This window comes from Heteronotia binoei, chromosome 6 (assembly GCF_032191835.1).
Source record: "Heteronotia binoei isolate CCM8104 ecotype False Entrance Well chromosome 6, APGP_CSIRO_Hbin_v1, whole genome shotgun sequence".
Classification (NCBI taxonomy): Eukaryota; Metazoa; Chordata; class Lepidosauria; order Squamata; family Gekkonidae; genus Heteronotia; species Heteronotia binoei.
Genome location: NC_083228.1, coordinates 31,663,255 through 31,684,650, shown reverse-complemented (window position 1 = coordinate 31,684,650; position 21,396 = coordinate 31,663,255). Strand labels below are relative to the sequence as shown.

The 21,396-nt window shown below is 41.8% G+C and overlaps 1 protein-coding gene across 1 annotated transcript; it reads left to right on the top strand.

Moving 5' to 3' along the window:
• The first annotated feature begins 1,202 nt into the window (after positions 1-1,202).
• Positions 1,203-16,934, top strand: ECD (ecdysoneless cell cycle regulator). Its single transcript, XM_060241220.1, has 14 exons — positions 1,203-1,235; positions 2,192-2,416; positions 2,964-3,081; positions 4,794-4,881; positions 6,312-6,490; positions 7,272-7,464; positions 8,886-9,014; positions 9,622-9,747; positions 10,572-10,657; positions 11,420-11,520; positions 14,548-14,731; positions 15,359-15,426; positions 15,571-15,782; positions 15,972-16,934. The coding sequence occupies exons 2-14, from the start codon at positions 2,212-2,214 to the stop codon at positions 16,194-16,196; spliced, it is 1,914 nt and encodes a 637-aa protein (XP_060097203.1). The 5' UTR covers positions 1,203-1,235; positions 2,192-2,211; the 3' UTR covers positions 16,197-16,934.
• The last annotated feature ends 4,462 nt before the right edge of the window (positions 16,935-21,396 follow it).

Here is a 21,396-nt window from a genome sequence, read left to right as displayed (position 1 = left end):
TAGGTTTTGCTAAAATAGCTTTCAAGTTAAGATAGGTAGTTTGATATTTCTTAATGAAGATGTTATTAGATGCATATTTATTTGCTGTTTGGATGCTCCTCTGGAAATTTTATCTGAAGCAGCCAGTGTTTATCGCTTTCTTGTTCTTGTATAGCCATTATTTTTTTCCTGCAAGGATTAGTCAAAATAACAGCAAAAATAACATGCAGGTGTTTGAGTTCTGTAGAAGAATTTTTGTGTCACTGTCCAGCCTGATTAGGAGAAGTCAAAAACATATATGCTTTTTAGAGGGTCCTAAAGAGCCCTGTGGTGCAGAGTGGTAAAGCTGCAGTACTGCAGTCCTAAGCTCTGCTCACGACCTGAGTTTGATCCTGGTGGAAGCTGGGTTCAGGTAGCTGGCTCGAGGTTGACTCAGCCTTCCATCCTTCCGAGGTCGGTCAGATGAATACCCAGCTTGCTGGGGGGAAAGTGTAGATCACTGGCAATGTCAAACCACCCCGTAAAAAGTCTGCCGTGAAAACGTTGTGATTGTAACGTCACCCCATAGTTGGAAATGACTGGTGCTTGCACAAGGGACTACCTTTTTAAAAAAAAAAATGAAAAAAGTATGATGTGGTTTTTTGATTGGATCTTAATTTGAACCAATATAGTCACCTATATCCTTTATCCACATATATGCTTTTTAGAGGGTCCTAATGAAAAAAGTATGATGTGGGTTTTTTATTGGATCTTAATTTGGACCAATATAGTTACCTATAACCTGTATCCAAATAGTGCATTCAGAATGTTTTCTGGGTGAAAGCAATTTTCTTATTGCTCTTGTAGAGGGGACAACCAAGGTCCAAAACCCCACTGGGCCCTGACACTCACTAAGTAGCCAACAATACCCAGACCAACTCTCTCTAGTCATGCACACTTTGTGTATGCAGCAACCCTCTCCCCCCCCCCCCCCCGCATGTTTATTCAGAAGAGGCCCTGATTTGGATAGCCCAGGATAGCCTAGTCTCATGAGATCTCGGAAGCTAAACAGGGTGAACTCTGGCTACTATCTGGTTGGAAGACTGCCAAGGAATACGAGGGCTGTGACATGGAGAAAGACAAACATCTCTTGCCTTGAAAAGCCTAGTGGGAGGCACCATAAGTCAGCTGTGACTTAACAGCAAAAAACAAACAAACAAAAACCTCTACTGCATGTAGCAGAAACTACTCCCAGGCATTTGTGCATAGAATTGCTGGTGTGTGCAGTTGTTTATCTGGTGGGTATTTTGTTTGCATGTGCCAGTTTTGCGTATTTAATACGCAAACCACATTTCTGTAACTGTAATTGTAGAGGAGCAGTGTTCCAAAAAAGAGTTTCATATGTACGTGAAGGGGGATTTGTCTGTAGTGATAAGATAATGGAAGTTAAGCAGGTTGAGCCTCCCAAGTAATCTCCCCAAAGAGGGGAATGCTTTGCAGCAACATGAAAGTCTTTGCTGGATATAATCCTAGCCAGGAAATACATTCAGCTATCTCACCTTTGACTTATGACTTAACTGCAAGTGAATAGAAGCAGAGCTATGTCATGTTGAGGTATTCATTAAAACAACTATTCATATGGCCTTTGTATAAATAACTGGTCTGCAAATATTTGGTGATGAAAGTTTGGGGGGTGGTTTTCTGTGTGGACAGAGATTCCAAATAAGAGTCCAGTCCTTGTTTATGTGTAAAGTTGGGATTTAAGCATTTTAATTTAAATGAATGCAGCTGCCTTAGACCAATGAGGTCACAGGTTTATCAGGGTCACTAATGTGTACTCTGACTGGCAGCAGCTCTCTTGGATCTCCATCAGAGACCTTCCATACCACTTACTGATCCATTTAACTGGAGATTTGCAGCCATTATGGAGTAGCACTGCCCCCTCTCAAAATATCATGCTGTATCACTGAACCATGGTCACACTCCAAATTTAAAGTTAAATGTTATCTATGACACTTGTCTTCTCATATTTCAAGGCAGAGTAATCAGTTTCATAGTGAAGAGGTCATTAGGAAGTTCCTTTTTAGATCTGTTTTTGACACCATGAACAAAAATAGGATGAAGAATGCTCTGGAGAAGAATTTCTAAATTTGACAGCGTAGATTAGTATTTGGTGTTGGAGGTGTTATCGTCTATACCTTTGTGTAAAGAATTGTGGTATTTCTCTTTAAAGGGTGCTTAGTCAAATGCAGAATGGAGAAGGAGTTACGCCTTGCAGCTGTGGAAGATGCAGTGCAGTACCAGCTATTTCTGCTGACACCCAAACAAGAAGCATCTGAGTATCAACAGGAAATTCTTCAGTCATATATTGAGAAGATATTAGCACACTTTGCACCCCTCCTGGTTTCCTATATATGGCAAAACCAGCCATTTAATCTTAAGTATAAGCCAGCCAAAGGTAAAGCTGATGTGCTCTTTCTGTTCTGACATTTCTAATGTGGAGGAAGGGACTCCCAATTCTTCAAAAACTGGCAGAACATATAGGTGGTGATACCGTAGCAGAGATTCTGAAAATAGACACTAACCATAATTTTATCTCAATATTATTTCTGCAAACTTAGTTGGACGCCAGACTGACATTTGGAGCAATGTGGTAGATTGTGGTGCTCATCCTAATTTTGTAAAACATTGAATGGCATTAGAATGCTGAGGTTTCAGTTTCTGCAAAGAAATTGTGTAGATGTAGCCCTTCTTCAGGCATTTCATATAATGTTTTAAAGTTATACTTCCTCCACTATGTATTCAGTGTTATAAAAAACAAAACAAAGCCCTATTGAATTGACTAATCTGTTTATAAAAGGAAATTGAGCTATTTTAGATATGCATAGTTGTTCATTTTCCATTTTTCTTTCCCACTCTTACCCTATAAAACAATGGAAAAATTAATTTTAATAATTTTGGTTGATACTGAAACAATCTACTATGCCTTCCCTCCTCTTTTCTAGGTGATATTCCTGCTCATATTGGCGGTCTCACAAAATTCGGGGATAACATTGAAGATGAGTGGTTCATTGTGTATCTTCTAAGAGAAATTACAAAGGAATTTCCAGAGTTGGTAGCCAGGTACTTACTCTGTACTAACAACACTTTACATATCAAAATCTGAATCCTTTATACTACTTCCACAGTGACAAATCTAAATTTTTGATAACCTTGGAAGACCACTGTATATCCTACTGCGCAGACTTGCTGCACTGTCCAGCTGCACCATCTCATCAAAACTTGTGCCGAGCTATTTGTTTATGGAATAATTGCAATTGCTTTTATTAATATATGATTTTAATGTGATTTTATTTATGTTGTGCGCCACCCTGAGCCCCCATGGGGGAATGGGCAGAATATAAATAAACTATTAATAATAATAATTTAAAAAACCCTATGGGTTCAGTTTCCTTTTTAAGCACCTTTCCGTTATGTTTATGTAAAAACAAAAAATGCTCTGTGGATTTTTTAAAACAGGAAACTGCAGTGCAGTCACCTCAAATAACTATGTAATTTTATCTTTTAATCATGTTAATTATAAGATTATTTTAATGTAATTTTTATTTTACCAAACACACAATTTAATTATAAGATTTGACAGAAGTTATGGCAGCCTTTTTTTGTCTGAATTGTCCATAAGTTTATCTGGGCAAAAAAGAATTAACATTTGTGCATAGACTCTTTGAGGTTCTGATTCAGTAAAACAGATTGTGTGTTGCACTGTTTTGGAATTGGCAGCACAAACCCATTTCCGGAGAGCCAGTTTGCTGTAGTGGTTAAGTGCATGGACTCTTATCTGGGAGAACCGGGTTTGATTCCCCACTCCTCCACTTGCACCTGCTGGAATGGCCTTGAGTTAGCCATAGCTCTGGCAGAGCTTGTCCTTGAAAAGGGCAGCTGCTGTGAGAGCCCTCTCAGCCCCACCCACCTCACAGGGTGTCTGTTGTGGGGGGAGAAAATATAGGCGATTGTAAGCTGCTCTGAGTCTCTGATTCAGAGAGAAGGGCAGAGTATAAATCTGCAATTCTTCTTCATCATCTTTGTCGTCTTCTGTCATCTAGACCTATGCTGAAAGCTTTTAATAACTTTTGTAATGGTAGTGCAGGTGTATAGTACTTTACTTATCCCAGTATTGAACTCTCTGAATTAATAATGTAGGTCCACACAACCTTTTTATGTCATTGCTGTGTTGATCTTTAAACAAAACCAGAACTTGTGCAGAATGGAAACATTAGCACAAAAAGCCTTGCAGCACAATACAATTTTAAGCATATTTATTTAGAACCATCCACCATTGACAGCAACACAACTTGTTTCTTAAATATGTGTGTAGGATTGAAACTTTTAAGCTATTCTCTAATTCAATTTGAAATTTATATGAAATGGGAACAGTAGTTTGTGTGAAAGTGTTCAGATATTAGTGCCTCTGTGAATGAAAATGGGAAAAGCTGCCTGAAAGTTAACAGAGCAGGTCTGGTTTGATTTAGCTCTCTTATCAGAAGATATTTCAAGTAAGGTTTAATTAGTAATGGATGGTAAAGGGGAAATATCAACACTATATTCAAGTGAATAGATGTTCCCTGGTTTAGATAAGGAGATCCACACACAGAAGTTGACTTCTTTGTGCATAAGATTTGCTGGATCAGGTGTAAATCAGATGTGTGCTCAAATACCAACATCTGTTCACGCTGGATTATTTTCTGTTTGTTTGTCCCTAATCTGATACAAATACACAGCTAAAGCTGGATTGGGGCAAGAGTTCCTGTTTATTTGAGTATCATTTGTTTGGATAGGGTGGATGATAATGATGGTGAATTCCTGCTGATAGAAGCAGCTGACTACCTTCTTAAGTGGCTGAACCCTGAGAATAGCATCAATCGGGTAAGAGAGATTTAAGAATGCTGATTACCAGAGCAGCAATAATTTAAATAATACATTCTGTATATAATCAATATATCTAATTCTCAGTGTGGCCCCATCAGTAGATGCTTAAATCCAGAGATTAGGGTCATGGCCAGACAATGCATATCTTTTTTCAGACCTGAAAAAAAGCCCCAGGTTTTCAGAAACATATTAAATACATTGGGGATTAAACAGCACACATTTTGCTTGCCCTTCCTATACAGAGCTCATAAATAACGTTATTGCTGAGATTTTAAAAGTTATAAATTCTTCTATGGAGGAGAAAGTAGATCAGTAAGGTTTTTATAGACTGGCACAGTTTGCCTTGGCAGCCAAGAAAATACAGACCAGAGCTATGTTTAAAGGCTAAAGTATTTTAATTGTATTTTTGGAGGTGTTTGTGTGTTTTTAAGAGTCTTTAATGTTGCTGTGCTCTTGCCTTAGTTGTGCTATATTCCTCTGTGTGCCCCAGTTGTAGTGGCCTTTGACCTTAAACAGTGAATGTTTTGCTGCTTCTGACCTCAATGGCTGTGTATTGCCAACCTTTCATTCTGTCAGCTAATGATAGGGGAAGGGGATAGGGTCATTTCATGAGTTGTTTTGACCTTTGAGGGATGACTTATGAGGGCCAGGCCTGACACAGCTACAGGCAACTTAAATGACCCACCTGTTTGCTTCTGTTCGACAGCAGACACTCTACAAAACTAGTGTGGTATAGTGGTTAGAGGGTCAGACTAGGATCTGGGAAACCCAGATTCAAGTCACTATGCCATAGAAGCTCACTGGGTGACATTGGGCCAGCCTAATCTCCTTCACAGGGTTGTTGTGAGGATAAAATGGAGAAGAGAACTTCCAGGAGGAGGGAAGGGTGGAAAGCTGAAGTCAAGGGAACACATAAAGGCAGGACGGCTGTTCATAAATAATGATCGTATGGCAGTGTGTGCAGTATACCCAGGAGATCCTAAGATTGTCTGGCAGCCAGAATTTCTAGCTTCTTTAATGTTATGCACCACTAGGTGGCAAGCTAGATGAGTTTTTTTAAGGTAAGAGACATTTCGGAGGTGGTTTGCCATTGCCTGCCTCTGCATCATGGTCTTGATATTCATTAGAGGTTGCCTATACAAATACTATCTAAGGCCGACCCTGCTTAGCTTCCGAGATCTGACAAGGTCAGGTAGCCCAGGCCAGGATGGCTGATAATTGGGAAAGAGAAGGAAGCAGGAAAAAGGAAGAGGCTGTGGGGCCTTTCAGAGAAGGGAAAGAGGAAATGGGGGAGAACAAGATGGGGGGGAACCGCAAGTCCTTGCAGGTTCTCTTTTGTACGGATATATATTTCTCCTGCTGAGATTCTTTTCTTTCTGTCTGTGCATGTATTAATAAGAAATGTACTTTGGGTTTTTTTTGGTCAGGTGTTCTTGCACCATGGCGAAATGTGTGTAATTCCACTAACAAACTTTCCTGAAAAGGAGACTTTACTACCTGCTACCAATCTTACAATTCTTCAGGCGCTGAAGCTACTATCTACCCATTCTGGGGACTTTGTAGCTGCAAAATCTATTAGAGCAGCAGTATATAAACGCATCAGTGGGTAAGTGACCTTATTCAGAGATAATGTTGCCTGGAATACTTTATAGAAGTACTTTGATATATATGTTCAATGGTCTGTTTCTTTTTTATGATAAAAAGGTGATCTATTTTAATCACGAAAGTGACAGATTCATGCAGGGGGCTTCAAAGTGGGACCACTGCAAGTTCTGATGAGATCTGTAAGGTGTGTTACAACTGAGGGGCTGTGATCATGGACAACCAGAGCTAGACTAATATTACCTTTGTATAGATTATCACAGTGATAATTTATCAGACTTTTTAGTCTTGTTTATGAAGACAGTATAGCACATTTCTGTCATTGAATCTAGACAAGCTAAACATTAGTTATGCAGAGGTCTACTCTTAGAGGGGTAAATTACAGTCAGTCAGTCAGTCAGTTTATTGCGGCTCTAGGCCAATCAACAACAACTCAGGGGTAAATTACTTTCTTTGTAAGCTTCTGAACCACTGAGTGCAAACCAAAGAACTAATCCCCATTGAAATAGACCTTTTGTAGGGTTAGTGTCAGTCATGTTTGGCAGAAAAGGGAGGGAACTTTTTTTCCTTTGGCTAGGCAGATATCGGTGCTAATCATTCAGACCATTCAGCTTCACTGGCGAAACTGAATCTTCCACTTCATTTGCTCAGAGATCTGTGCAGTCTTAAACATTCCACTAGATTGTTTCATTTTGTTTTTTAAAAAAACAGGAAATGTTTTATATAAGAAAACTCCAGGTCATGTTAGAACATTGTTACCATTATGATACCATTTTGTGCCACAGGTATCCTGAGAAAATCCAAACTTGCCTTCACCAGGCTCACTGTTACCTTCCAGCAGGCGCTGCAGCAGTACTGAAGCAACGTCCTGGATTAGTGTCTGCAGCCGTCCAAGCTTTTTACCTGCGAGACCCCATTGACTTAAAAGCATGCCGCATTTTCAAAGTGTTCCTTCCTGAAACACGCATAATGACTTCAGTAAGTGATAATGCTACGTTGAGCCAGCTTTTTTACTAATTCTGTCACATGATCACATATTGATCATACAGTTTCATTTAAGATTTCTGAATTCCGTCATGGACTTGGGTTCTTGTGACGCTACCTGAGATACAGAACTTTTTAAAGCTTCCTAGAATCCATTTCTGTGAGAAGCTCTCTTGATTTCAACTGAAACTGCAGTGCAACGGAAAATTAAGAATATGTAATTTCATAGAACAACCAGGGGCCAGGATCCTAAGGGTCCTGCAGTTTTTAAAGACAGTGTTGTGTAGAGTGTTACACTAGCCTAGAAGCTTGCTGGGTGACCTTGGACCACTCACATACTCTCAGCCTAACCTACTTCTCACGGGGGTAGCTGGGAAGATAAAATGGAGGAGAGGAGAATGTTGTAAGTTGTTTTTTGTCCCCATTGGTGAGAAAGGTGGGGGCTTTAGTGATTGTTCATCTTCTAGTGTATCCGCTCATGCTATATTGGCTGGCACTTCAAAGTTGCTGCATGAACAGAAGATGACTTGTTGCATGAACAGAAGATTGCAGACAGTCCTTTGGGATCAGGCACGGCATTCCTTTGTATGTAGAGAAAGTGCCAGGGTGCTGCAGGGGTCAGCTGCAGTGTGAATATGGCCATGGGGTGCTTTATATCATCACATCTTGGAGCATTTGGTGAATCTGGATGCTGCATACAACATTTTTGTAGCTCCACAGTCCCTAGGATGCTGCTACACTTCTGCAGAACTGCACCCCACTCCAGCCCAAAACAACTTGTAAATATCTGTTGATGGACAGCCAACCAGATGCTGCCCCAGAAGTTCTGGTCAGAAGCCATGGCTGGCTGGCTGCAGCAGAGCTGCCTGAAATTAAATCCATCAAAGATGAAGGTCCTGTGCCTGAATTGTGGAGGGATGGACTTAGGGATTCAACCCCCAGCCCTCAGCGGGGTGTCACTGATACCATCACCAATGATAAAGAGCAGTGTTCCCTCTAAGCTGAGTTAGCATTAGCTGGCTCACAGATTTTTAGCTTCCAGCCCACAGATTTTTGTCTTAGCTCAGGAAGGATAGCCCCAGAGCACAACAATTTATGCAGTAGCTCACAACTTTAATGCCAGTAGCTCACGAAGTAGAATTTTTGTTCACAAGACTCTGCAGCTTAGAGGGAGCATTGGTAAGGAGCCTGAGCTTGAATCTGGATGCCTCACTTTCTGTGGAGGTCCAGGTGATGGCTGATACCAGAAGAGCTTTCTGCCAACTTGGTTCTTCATCTCCCTCCTCATGACCTAGCTGCAGCAATGCACACAATGGCCACCTCTGGGCTGGATAACTGTAACTCACTATATGCTGGGCAGACATGAGAATGAGGCTAGTGTGTATAATTTTTTTTTTTTTTAAATGTATTTTCAGGTCACTTTTACGAAGTGTCTATATGCGCAGATGGTTCAGCAGTCTTTTGTGCCAGACAGACGGAGTGGGTACTCATTGCCTTCTCGTTCACATCCTGACTACAAAGCGTATGAGCTGGGCATGAAGTTGGTAAGTATATTCCCTTAATGTCATCTTTCAGAGACAAGACTAGTTGGTGGATTGACGGAGAAGTGTGACTTATAATGAATACTCTTGAAATGTTTTCTTTATTTCATAAGTGCGTCTCCCACGTTGAGAAACCAGAGATAGCTGACTGCATTCGGACATCACATCTTGTTTGCCTTGCACCTTCCGCCCATCACATGTGGAGCACAATTTAAACCTGAATTAAGCTTAAGTTTACTGTAATGTCCGAATGCAGGTGGCTGGGTTGATTGGAGTTTGTAGAAGCATACTCCAAGGGAGAGGAGCAAGGCAAGTATGTGAGCGCAGCAAGTATCTCTCTCTGTCCGTGGTGTCAGAGAGTTGTGTCCCATTTAGAGAGTTCCCTGGTGCCTTAGAGGAGACAGAGAATTATTTAGACCTCTTTTCTGTTTCAAAATCGTTCACATCTCATTTCCTTTATAAGCTGTAACTTGGGTGGTTGTTGGATATTGGTGGGTGTTATTTCTGCCAAGAATACAAGTATGTTTTTAAGTTATTGCTATCCTCACGTTTAAGAACCAGAGATTTTTAAAAAAATGTGTTTTTGTTTCCTTCCTACTTGTCTTTACAGGCACATGGTTTTGAAATCCTGTGCTCAAAGTGTAGTTCAGTGTTTTATGATTCTAGCAAACGTGTGTCAAGTGGTCCATTGTGGGACAACTTTCTGAACAGTCTGAAGAAAAATAATTATTTTAAGGTAAGATACTTTGAATTGATTTGAAAGCAAGCAAAACCAGTTTGGGCGATGAATTTATCTAATCAGAAGCTATGTTACAGATCAAATGCCACCATGTCTGCTATTGGACAAATCAGTAAAGGTGGGATGCTTATAAGCCATTTATTTGCTGCAGAATTGAGAATCTTTTCTTAATTGATACAAAAGCTAGCTAAAAGGCATTTTTTTTAACCTTTGGCTAACAAGTGCAGTCCTAAGCAGAGTTAAGCCCTTGTAAGCCCATTGATTTAAATGGATTTAGAAGGATTTTACTCTTCTTAAGATCACACTGCAAATTTCTTGTGATTTGGCATTTAGGTTTGCGTCATGGTCTTGTTTGTATTAGGAACATTTATAACTAAAACAGCTGCTGAAAGTGGCTATCAGACAAACTTTGTCACAGAAACCTTTTGGCATATTTTTATTTATCACTGGCATGTGTTCTTGCCATATTGCAACAATGTCTTCTATATATCATCTGTATCATTATGCAGTACATTCTGCTCTGTAAAAATATTACTTGTTACATTGCAGTTGTTTCATTTTGTTTGGTTAGGCAGCTGCTAAATTTGGGGGCTTTTGAGCTGAATCCTGTCATTTTGTGTAGCTGGTGCAAGCACATTTCTTTGTCTCTTTATACTGAAGGAATATGTCATTACAACAAAATAGCAGACTCCAATATTAGTGTAGAGTTCATGGATCCCCCCCCCCCCAATGCTCTCATTATACTTCTTGTAGATGTGCCATTAAATACCTCTTATCAAAAATGGAATACATTGGAGTATTGTTATTTTTTAATTTCATAGAATGAGCTGGAAGGCTCTGCTCCATATCTGGAAAAACTGCATATGGCTGAAGTTTATTTTCAGCAGACTATAATCAATCCTCAAAGGTAAGAGCCTTGATTTTGCTTTCAAAATTTCTAGACTGGTGTGTTTTGTTGGTGCTTGCATACTGTGTGTCTGTTGAGTCCAGCTGTATATTCCTCAAGACTGTGTTTTGACCAGTTATCGCTATATGGCTATGCTATCTTATTTCATGTTTGTGACAAAGCATTTGCAAAAGGATGAAATTGTTTCATTCAGAAGTGTTTGTAAATACAGATTTGGATCCAGACTACTACAAGCATGGAATAGAGAACTTTCCTATTGCCACTTTCCTGTAAGGGCCCACCGTATACCCTCCAGAACCACTGGCTGGATAAACTTGCTTACTCTTGTAAACTGATGTCTCAGGTAGAGAGAGGACTTTCCTTGCATCTGCTGACCAAGGTTGAACCCGGGACCTTCTTTGTGTAAAGTGTGTTCTTTTGGTGGCAAACTGTGGCCGCTGCCACCTGACATTACACTGGGTGAACTGGCAAAAATCAGGGAACACCTGGGACAAGTGTTAGTGCCTTCTGCTTGCCACAGAAGCTCTTTTGATCTTCAGAACTTTCAAACGTTGTTTTAGAACCAGTTTAAAATTGATTGATCTGCCTTGTAGCCCAATTTAGAAATAATGAAACGAGAAAATGTGTACTGGGATTGGGCTATCTGCATTTGTTCTGGGTGGTAAGCATCACAAAGTATGGAAGAGTAATTCTAAAATTTTCCTCAGTAAACTTTATTTAATTGATGTTTGGGGGATGTGGGTGTTTGGGTTGTTTTGACAGTTCTGTTGTCAGAAGCCCAGGTGAAGAAATTCTCTCTATATTAAAAGCAACTAATTTGGAGGATTTTGGAAAAGAAGCATGCAGTCTTCCACCAGAAGATGGTAAGAACAGAGAGGGAAGGAGCAAGATCATAAACTGGGCATTTTGTAGACATCTTGCTTATTTACTATGTTTCTTTATCCTGTGTCTGCCGAGGTCAGGGTTCCCCAGTGTGACACCCTGCAGTTTTTCCTAGGACACTCACTGAGCTTTTCCAAAATTGGGCAGTGCCATTGCAAGGTGGAGCTTGTTGTTGACTGTCCTCATTTCAACTAGAGGAGTTTCCATGGCAGCAATAGCAGCTACAGTCACAAGAGGACTGTTAAGCATCTGGACTTTCCTTAGTCAGTGTGTGGCTCCATTCCCCCTTCAGGCTTCCTTTCTTTTTGTTTTCCAGACTTTCTCCCTCCCTTCTTGGACTAACCTTTGTTCCTTTTTATTCTTCTTCTCTTATTTGAGAAAATAAGATTTCATATTTTTTTACAGTAGCAACATTTTTTGTAAAAAAACAGTCTCCACATTAAAACTCTCATGAATATGGGAAGCCAGAGCAAAATTTAAATGGCATGCATGTCACCAGGAATAGTTGCAAGCCAGAGAAGAGACAATACTTGATAAGAAACTCTTATGAATATGGGGAGCCAGAGAAAAATTTAAATGGCATGTATGTCTCCAGGAATAGTTGCAAGCCAGAGAAGAGACAATACCTGATAGACTGGTGGTCTTACTCAGTAAACTATGTGTTCTTAATAGAATAAAAAGAGGCAAAGTAAGGATGGTGGCGTGGGGGTTGTGACCTGACTAATGGTTGCCATGAGCTTCTTTTGCAAAGCAGAGAAGGAATTTTGTTTTAGTCTTAGAGTGGAGAACTAGGTTGTTGCATGAGTTGGGGTAAGTGTTCAGAAGCAGAAGCCCATCCATTCCTTCTCCAGACTTACTGTCAGGGCTTTGTTTGTAGAAAAAGCCCAGCAGGAACTCATTTGCATATTAGCACCACCCCTTGATGTCACCACTGTTTCACACAGGGCTTTTTTGTGGAAAACCCCCAGCAGGGACTCATTTGCATATTAGGCCACACACCCTGACATCAAGCCAGCTGGAACTGTGTTCCTGCGCATTCCTGCTCAAAAAAAGCCCTGCTTACTGTCCTCCCAGTGGCTGGGCCATGCTTCCAGCCAGAACATAGATAGTACTAATCTTGACAGACTAATGGCTAAACTTGGAGTAAGGCAATCTCATGTGTTCTGCTTGGTTGCTATGCAGTGCTCTTACAAAGCAAGGGAGGGAGGAGGTATCACATTTGGCTCCGCTTACTGTGGTGGCAGAGTTGTATGTGGGCTCAAAAAGGTCAGCGTCCCTGCCTTCAGCTTTGTGTAGAAAGCAGATGCCTTGCTTCCAAACACACCACAAGGGAGTAAGATCAGATCTATTACAAAAAAAAACACCCCAGAAGGTGTAGAATACTGTCTTTATACTACCCAAACACTGCAACAATTTTAAAATATCTTTTTATTCCTGAGTAGCATAGCAGCAATTATTTCTAAACGGTTGCTTTTTAATGGTTAGCCTCCTTGTAAGGGATGCTAAAGAGGTAGCATAGAAATATTCTCAAATAAATAAATAGCAAGTTATCTTAATCATGTAAAAGTTAGTTAGAATCAGTGTTTTGTCATGGCTTAGCATGGTATAGTGGTTATTGCCACACTAAAATCTGTGAGACCCAGGGTCAAATTCCCATTCTGCCATGGAAGCTCATTGGGTGACCTTGGGCAAGCCACACACTGTATGTCCAACCTACCTCACAGGGTGGGTGCTATGAGGATAAAATGGAGGAAGGAAGAACAGCATTGTAAGCTGCTTTGGGTCTCCACTAGAGAGAAAAAGCAGGGTACAAATATCTAAATAAGTATTGACTTGCTTAAATATTTCCTTGCCTGATCTGTCTTTATTCTGTTCTTCCCCTTTCTCCATTATGACTTGTGTGGCCATGGCTCTGTGCACGTATAATGTTTCCAAAGAACAGACATTCAGGAATGAGTGAAAGAATTGCATGCTGCTATATGAATAGTACCGTTTTGCCACATTTCATCACTGTATGTGGCCTTTTGTTCAAGCTTGTTAAAGTGACCTGGGCTTTGCTCCTGACCTTGTTTCAGAACCCAGGTTTAATCAGAAGAATGAGAGCTTAGCTGGGTTCTCTTAAATCAGATTATCCGTAGTCCTGTGTAACAGCAGAGGCAGTAGTAAAGCAGGTGAGTATTCAGAGAGGAGGGACGAAGCAATTCAATTTCACAACCTGCACCTGATCTGTTAACCCTGAATAAATCTGTTAACCCTGTCAGTTGAGTGCAAGATTCAGTTAACGCCACCACCTGAGGACAGCCTCAGGCAGGCCTAATATAATTTCTGAGGATATAGATGTATGTAACATAAGGAACTGGGAGACAAATACACATTTTGTAGAGAAGGAGTTGAGGACAAAATAAAATTCAACATAGAAGATCAAGCTGAGATCGCAGAACTCAGCCTCTGATCCCCATTTTGTTTTTCCTTGCATGCTCATTCATTTTTTTAGTTCAGGTTACACCAGTGGCTCATGCATGTCAAACTGAACAGTGCCCAGAATTAAAGAGCAATCACTGTGTGTGTCTTTGAAACACTGCAGAATTTGTGACTGTGCTGACTGATTTGTGGCTGCAAAACAGACCTCTGCCTACATATCCTGCCTCTGCCCTAGTTCCTGACAGACTGTTGTCTTCAGCCTCACCTACCTTACAGGGTTCTTGTGAAAATAAAATGGAGGGGAAAGTGATGTACACAACTTGAGCTCCCGGAGAGGAAGGGCAGCATTAAAAAAGGACTAAATAAATAAATAGTCTCATTTGTAATGTTTGTTTAGAATACAAAAGTGGTGCTGATGTTTATCCTGGAAGCAGAAAAGAACTGGTATATCCTTCTTCCTGTTGTTTCTAGAGAGCGGTGACAACTTGCCATAATCAGTTCCTTTCATATTTTGTCCACATTTTACACAGTATTTCAGAAGTCTTCGTGTTGAATGTACAGCTGTTTTCCCCATCTTGCTGTTTCAGATGACGATTGGCTGGAGATCACTCCAGATGCTCTGGAACAGATCCTTAAAGAGGCTCAAGGAAGAAGTGAGTCTGTTTCTACCTCCAATGAGGAGGAACAGATCTGCGACTTAACAGAAGTAACTCAAAGCATGAAGGCATTCATGTCTAAAGTATCAACACACGAAGGAGCAGAAATGCCATGGTATGCATTTAACTGCCTAGTCACTTTAAGATTCCTAGTTTTGTAAACATTTCTGTACTACTGTGATCTGTTCAGCTTTCCACACAATCCTACCAAATTTTTTAATGACACAAGGCATACTTTATGTGTTGCCACAAAGATGGGGAGAACTTGCCAGTAATGAGCATTTGACACACGCACCTGAAGGACGCAAATAAACAGATAAGGTTGGGAATGGTTTATAAACCTTACAGTAGGGGTTTGGCCTCTGTGCTTGGGTGGGGGGGCGGGGTTGAGGGTTTTTTTAATGCTCTTATCAGTAAAGTTGCTTTAACTCTGAATGAAAATTGTTAATTTTGCCAGCATTCATAAGCAAGCTTCCCACAGACACACAGGTCTTTTTTCCTAGAAAACGAGACATGTTGCTCTGTTTTGGCTAAAATAAGGGTTTTGTGGCAACTGAAAGGCCAAACAATGCATTATAGTATTGAGGTTTGGTAGGCAAGATCCTAGAATTGATAAAAGGACATTTAGCTTAAGAAAGCTGGTGCCATGATTGTGTTGTACCAATTCTGTGCTTTTGGATAGATCACAGTGTTTCTCAGATGCCATAATTATATACAAAAATACTGCAAACTTATTTTTCAGGACATCTTCAGAGGCTCCTGTCAGTTTTGATGTTGACTCATTCACAGATGCACTAGACAGAATTTTAGGTGAGCTTGTTTGGGGGAGGGGCAGGGGAGTATCTTTATAAAAATCATGCATCTCTCTCCCCCAACACAAATGATTACCAACAACTTTATTGGCTCTTTGTTGCTAATTGTATATCTTTATTGCTTTGGTTGTACTATTTGTAGGAACAACTTCAGAAGAGCTGGACTCAGATGATTTGGAAGAGGAAGAAGAGTTTGAATTCCTGGACAGAGATGAAGACCTAAAAACCGATAACCAAGGGGAAACACCATCTCAGGATGACACAGTGGGAAGCCTCAAATCATATATGGATGAAATGGACAGTGAACTTGCATCAACCAATATTGGGAAAAGCTTCACCACCCAGCCAAGAATGGTATGCTTAAGTTAGGCCTCCTCTTCTGCAGAGTGAAAAGGGAAAGCTAAGCTTCTGATTTGCTTCTAAAATTTGGTCTTGCCTCTGCTAGCAAGCTTGCATTTTCATCAGGATTGAAGCTTAAAAGGAAAGTATTTGTCGTGCTAATAAAAAACAACATGAGTTTCTGTTTCTCTGCATTTATTACAGGTTGAGGCTGATGAAGGATGTTCATCCCAAAACACTGACAGTGATTTGAAAGATGATTCTGGCACAGGAGCAGCTGACTTGACACCTGTGGATATAGATCTCAACCTTGTGGCTAATTTGCTGGAATCCTACGCCGCTCAAGCTGGACTAGCGGGACCAGTCTCCAATATTCTACAGAGCATGGGGGTACATTTGCCTGAAAATACAGACCACAAGCCTCACTAGTAGTTTGAGGAAACAGTAATCTGGATTCATAATTTAGGATTATGCTGTTTGACAACAGCAGTGCCCCAAGAAACAGTTTTTTTAAATGAGGATCAAATGTTTCAAATTGAAGCTCAAGCACTCCAATTTGCAAGCAGGGAGCTTGAGGTGGCCGAACTGCAGCTCGAGAGCCACATGTTTCACACATATTATGCAGCTCCTGGAGGTCAAGGAAGAACTTAATGCAGGCTTACTGTCAAGTGTGCTTAGCATCGGGACCTCAATCAGCCTCTGAGTGCTGACCCATAGGTAGGCAACTATTTCTGCTGTGTATGATGCGGTGTGGGGGGAATAGAGAGGCTTGCAAGCTCTTCTCCAACACAGAGATCACCCAGAGACCAAGAACAGGGAAATAGCACACAAGAGCTGAGAGCGCCACTGGAAGGAGGGATGACATTAAAGGGGGTGGTGCAGGTTCCCTCTTAGTTTCATACGCTCTTGTAGGAGCTGTATTTACTAACCTTGGCGTCAAGGCAGAGCGATGCATAATTATGTAAACAATGGTCAGTGATTTATATGGTACCAACTGGTGCCAAAAAATAATTTCCTGACCTTTCCCTATGCTTGTCTTCTGAGGACTGTTATTCCCAGGTTTTGGGGGTTTTTTTAAGTCTAGCAAGGTTGTGTTGTAAAGTGCATACATATGTATGTTTCTGTGCAAAGAAAGTATTAAGAGTTTTAATAAAGGTGTGTACAATATTTATTCATGTCTTGCAGGTCTCAAACAGCTGACCTTTATTCTATGTGGCTCTTACTTTAAACAAGTTCGGCCACCCCTGAGCTTAAAATATCTTAAAATAGCTTCATGCTTCGTTTTCCATCTATGTCAGCATTAGAAGCTAGACAAGTACAGAAATTCTGCAAGGGTTGAACTGTCATGTCGGCATTTGAACCACCCATCAGCGGGAAGCTCAGGCCAACTTAGGCCCACAGAATGGTTTCTTGGCCAGCTGTTGCCAAATCGGGTTTGCTGTAACAAGCCAGTTTCTCACCTGTAATATTTAAAATTTCTGCTAATTCTATCATTTGCTAAAGGATGTTAGAATTTGCCAGACTGATGTTTAACAAGTTTAATTTAAAATGACTGACAGCCTGTAAAAGCATGACAAGTCAAAGCAAAATCTGTTGCTTTCTGGAAGCCATTTCTTGTCCAAATATTAGAGCCTGTGGAGAATTTCCATTGGGGTTGTTGATTTACTTCTCCCACTGTAGACGGCTCTCTCCTCATGCTGTTCCTAAGCGTCTCCTACCAGCATTGCAAGGGTCATTTTGGATTGTATGGTGGGGGTGGGGAGACGAAAGAAGTCTCATTAGACTGACTGACTCCTTCCACAGGTACTAAAGCACTGTTTTGAGCTTCAGAGTAGTACATCTGATGAAACAGCTGCTATTTGATGAAAACGTATGCCCTGATCAATGTTAGCGCTGCCATACTCCTTTCTGGTTTCCCATTATTCTGCCCCAGCCTCCAGTAGGTCCCCCTCACTCCCTGCTGAGGCAAATAGCAAGAGAGGCCCAACCCTGCTGAGAACTTTGAGGAAAAGCCATTTTGGTTAGGAAACCCACTTGCCCCAGCAGGAAACCATCCCTGTCCCTCAGTCCCCTCTTAAGCTGGGTTCAGAGCCTTGCCCTCTACTAGACTGCTGCCGCCTGATCCCTGCCCCCTCAACAGTTTGATACCAAGGGGAGTATCCGAACTGGGGCTGCTTCAGTAACATGAGCCACAGCAAGCTGCAGAGGCAGGAATCAAGGCAATAGCTTACTATTAATACAAGCTTTTCTTCAAAGCTCTCCAGAAGATGCAGGCTAGCCTGCAGACAAAGAAAAGAGACTTGGAAGGATTACCATCTTCTTGGAACTTATAAATCCTGAGCATCTGATCTCCCTTCCCTGTTGGGAGATACAAATGGGTATATCCGTAAAGAGGATGCTGCCCTTCGCATGGTCCACATTCCCCACCATGGTCAAAAACACCCACAAGCAGAAGGGACAACTCCTTTTCTGTTTTCTCTCACACCTTCGTAAAAAGGTCATAACCAACCTGGGTCTCAGATTTTGGCAGCAACAGCCAAATAGCTAATAGAAAGGCGTTAGGATATTAAAGAGATCCCATTTTCCACACCTGGCTGTGAAACTATGCCTATCCTGCAGGATGAGGTTATTCCTCAGCCCCAGTATACCCGCAAACACCCCATCAGTGTCATCCCCTTCTTGCTCTCATCTATGACATCTCAGATGTCATTCTTACTAACATTATAGAACATAACTGCATTTCCTAAGCAGTGTTATGCACTGCATGGCCTTTCATGTTATGCAGCAACATTCTGAACATTCGGCATTCCAGCATCAAACGCCAGTTTTACAGCTTGTTACAAAAACAGCAGCAGGAAAATAGGGATTCATATATAAAGTTCTCCTTGAAAATGGTTTCTTGATAAAAACAACAGGCTTCTTCCCTGTGTAAGTTATGCCATCCCTGTGGGCTTGAGGGTTTTTTTCCTCTCTCGTGCATATAAATGCTTTAGAATCTTTTGGGATTTTTTTTTCTTTCCTCTTTCTACTGGACTGACTCTTGGCCCAAAGATGGGTCACAACTCCCACATAAAGAATTTTTGCCATGGAAAGAAGAAAATCTTCACAGCTAATTTCCAAGCCTACCTTTCAGTTGGAAGTGAGCACGTCCCTGGAGAGAGAGTTCTGCACAAACAAAATACATTTCACAGCTGCTTGTGTCCAGAATGCTTTGTGCTTAACTAGGACTATAAATTCAGCTCATTTATGAAACTTCCATTGTGAATTGCTGTTGTGTTTTGTCCCCCAGGAAAGACATTTTAGTTTGGAATGCTGGGTTCGACATTTACTTGTAAATGGGAAGCTCAAAGAACCCTACAGTCTTCCCACGTTTTCAGCGGGCAACAAGGCTGGCGCCAAAAGCCCACACTGTGGCCAAGCGCTCTGCTCCCCTCCAGCTATGCCATGCTGTGAGCTATGCTCTCTTCTCACTTAGCTCCTCTCCAACCCCACCATGGGAACACGCTGCATGTGAGCTGCCCGCCTTACCCCAGACGGGAGGGAGGAAGCGCTCCCATTGGGCTGCTGGGCAGAGGGGTAGGTGATGTGAGAAATGTCCTCAGGTGCACGGGCCATAGGTTTGCCACCACTGCCGTATCACATTGGCGGGGTGGGGGGTGCAGTGGAAAAGGTAGAGAAAAGAGTCCGACATGCCTTTCACAGTGCTTAGAAATTGTATCCAAATTTTCCCAGATCACCATGCACTGATGTAAAAAGGTTTTTCTCGAGTGCTCTTTCAGTTTGCAACTAATTTTAAAAACCTGAGTAAGGCGATGAAAGTTAGCCTTTGATTTTAAAGCACTGATTTACTAAAAGGCGGAAGCTCGACATCGTCCGCCCGGCTGCTCCCTATTCTTGTCACAATCGAATCAGGAGCAGAGACCAGCTTCCCCTCCTGCCTCCTCGCGAGCAGGACCACCCCCTCCCCCAGCAGAACTCCTGCTGCGCTGGCAAGGACGCACCAGACACTTCTCCTCCAATGCCTTTCCTGGCGCTCCTCCCAGCCACCTCCTCCTCCAGCAGTTCAGAAGCTGATCGCCGGCCACGTGGCTCACCTCTGCCAGTCTGAGGACCCGGAGACCCTGCTTGCAAGAGGGAAGGCGGCTGCGAGAGGAACCAGCCAAGCGATCCCTCTCGGCCAGGTGAACTGGCGGGGTGAGCGCGTCTCCCCCTGCCCTCATGACCCCTCTTCCCCATGGCCCACACCAGGCCCCATCATTGGCAGTCCTGGGAGGGGGTGGGCAAGGTTTTCGTGCCCTTGCAGCTGCCTGGCCCACCGTTGACCCCACCGGCTCTACCAGTTCGTGCGGGACTGCATACGGGAGTCGAGGGGGAGGGGGGTGTCCCACCTTTTGTGCAATTAGCTGGGATGAGTCTTAGGGTTGACAAGTGCAATTCAAGAAATATGAGGATTTTGTGGGTGGACCCAGAAGCGGCCAAAGGATATCTATATTGTATTTACACAGTCAACATCATAAGATAACCAACCACAGATGCAGCAGTGGAATTAAAAATGGCCCCAGCTGCTATTTTTTCCATTCCTTAAAAACCAGAACTGTTGCAAAAATAATAAATATCGGCAAGGTCATGGTGAAGAGGGATCCCTGAATAATTATGAACACCTCTATAATAATAATAAATGAAAATATGGTTTTGTGCCTTCAGAAGAGAATGTCTGATGCAACCGTTAGAGTGACTGTTGGAGGCCACACCAGCCCCAAATGGGTGTGAATTCAAAGGTTGTGGAGTAGATAAGAGGCCCCTCTGAGGAAGCTCCTTGTTAAAACTGATAAACGCATGAAGGCAGAGGGACTGTGGAAAACTACAAGAGATTATTGGAAGGAAAGCAGGAGGTGGGGCATTTGAATAGATAAGGCTGGTGGGCTTGTCTGCTTGTTTGGGGGATGAATAAAAATGGTCAGAAGGCTGATGATTTTAACTTAGTCATTTTGGGCTTATGCCGACAAGTTCTACTTTGATGTCAAAGTAAAATACCTCGTTTCAAACCAAGCAATGTGTGGGGCTTTGTTATTTACCTGCTACAATGTGCAACTTCCTCTGCTAATTTCTGTTGGAAGGCCTGAATGCCACTCCGTTGCAAGCACCAAGGAAGAAAAAGGAGGCATAGCCCACATCTTTGTGCCAAGAGAGTGGCATGATAGGATAGAAACTATAGGTTATAAATTTGTGCTTTGGAGGGTTTTTTAAAAAATAAAATCAGAATAGACTGGCATTTATCTCAATAAATTTAGAGACTAGAGAAAGGGCAGGGTCTGATGTGGTAAGATCAGGGAACTCAACAGGAAAACAATTCCTGTGGTGAAATATATGTGGAAAATGTTACGCCAGAATGAAAAGACCCCATGCATTTAAGAAGGAAAAATTCCTGGGCCAAAACTGGTACATCCATAAATTTTGACTTTAAAAAAATTCCCAAACTCTACTAAAAGCAGGCTGACTCTTATAACCCAGATGATCATTTAATGACTGCAAAAATGAAACAGCCAAGCTCTTCCCACAAGTCCCTATCTATGGCCTGACTGGCCCTCCCAAAGCATCTGCTTTCAGAATGTTTATTCATCCTTTCATA

Bases quoted from the DNA above. Each gene is read 5' to 3' on its own strand.
- ECD (XM_060241220.1), top strand. From the start codon at position 2,212: ATGGAGAAGGAGTTACGCCTTGCAGCTGTGGAAGATGCAGTGCAGTAC. The intron at 11,521-14,547 runs GTAAGAACAGAG...TTGCTGTTTCAG, and splicing joins CAGTCTTCCACCAGAAGATG to ATGACGATTGGCTGGAGATC. The intron at 14,732-15,358 runs GTATGCATTTAA...CTTATTTTTCAG, and splicing joins GAAGGAGCAGAAATGCCATG to GACATCTTCAGAGGCTCCTG.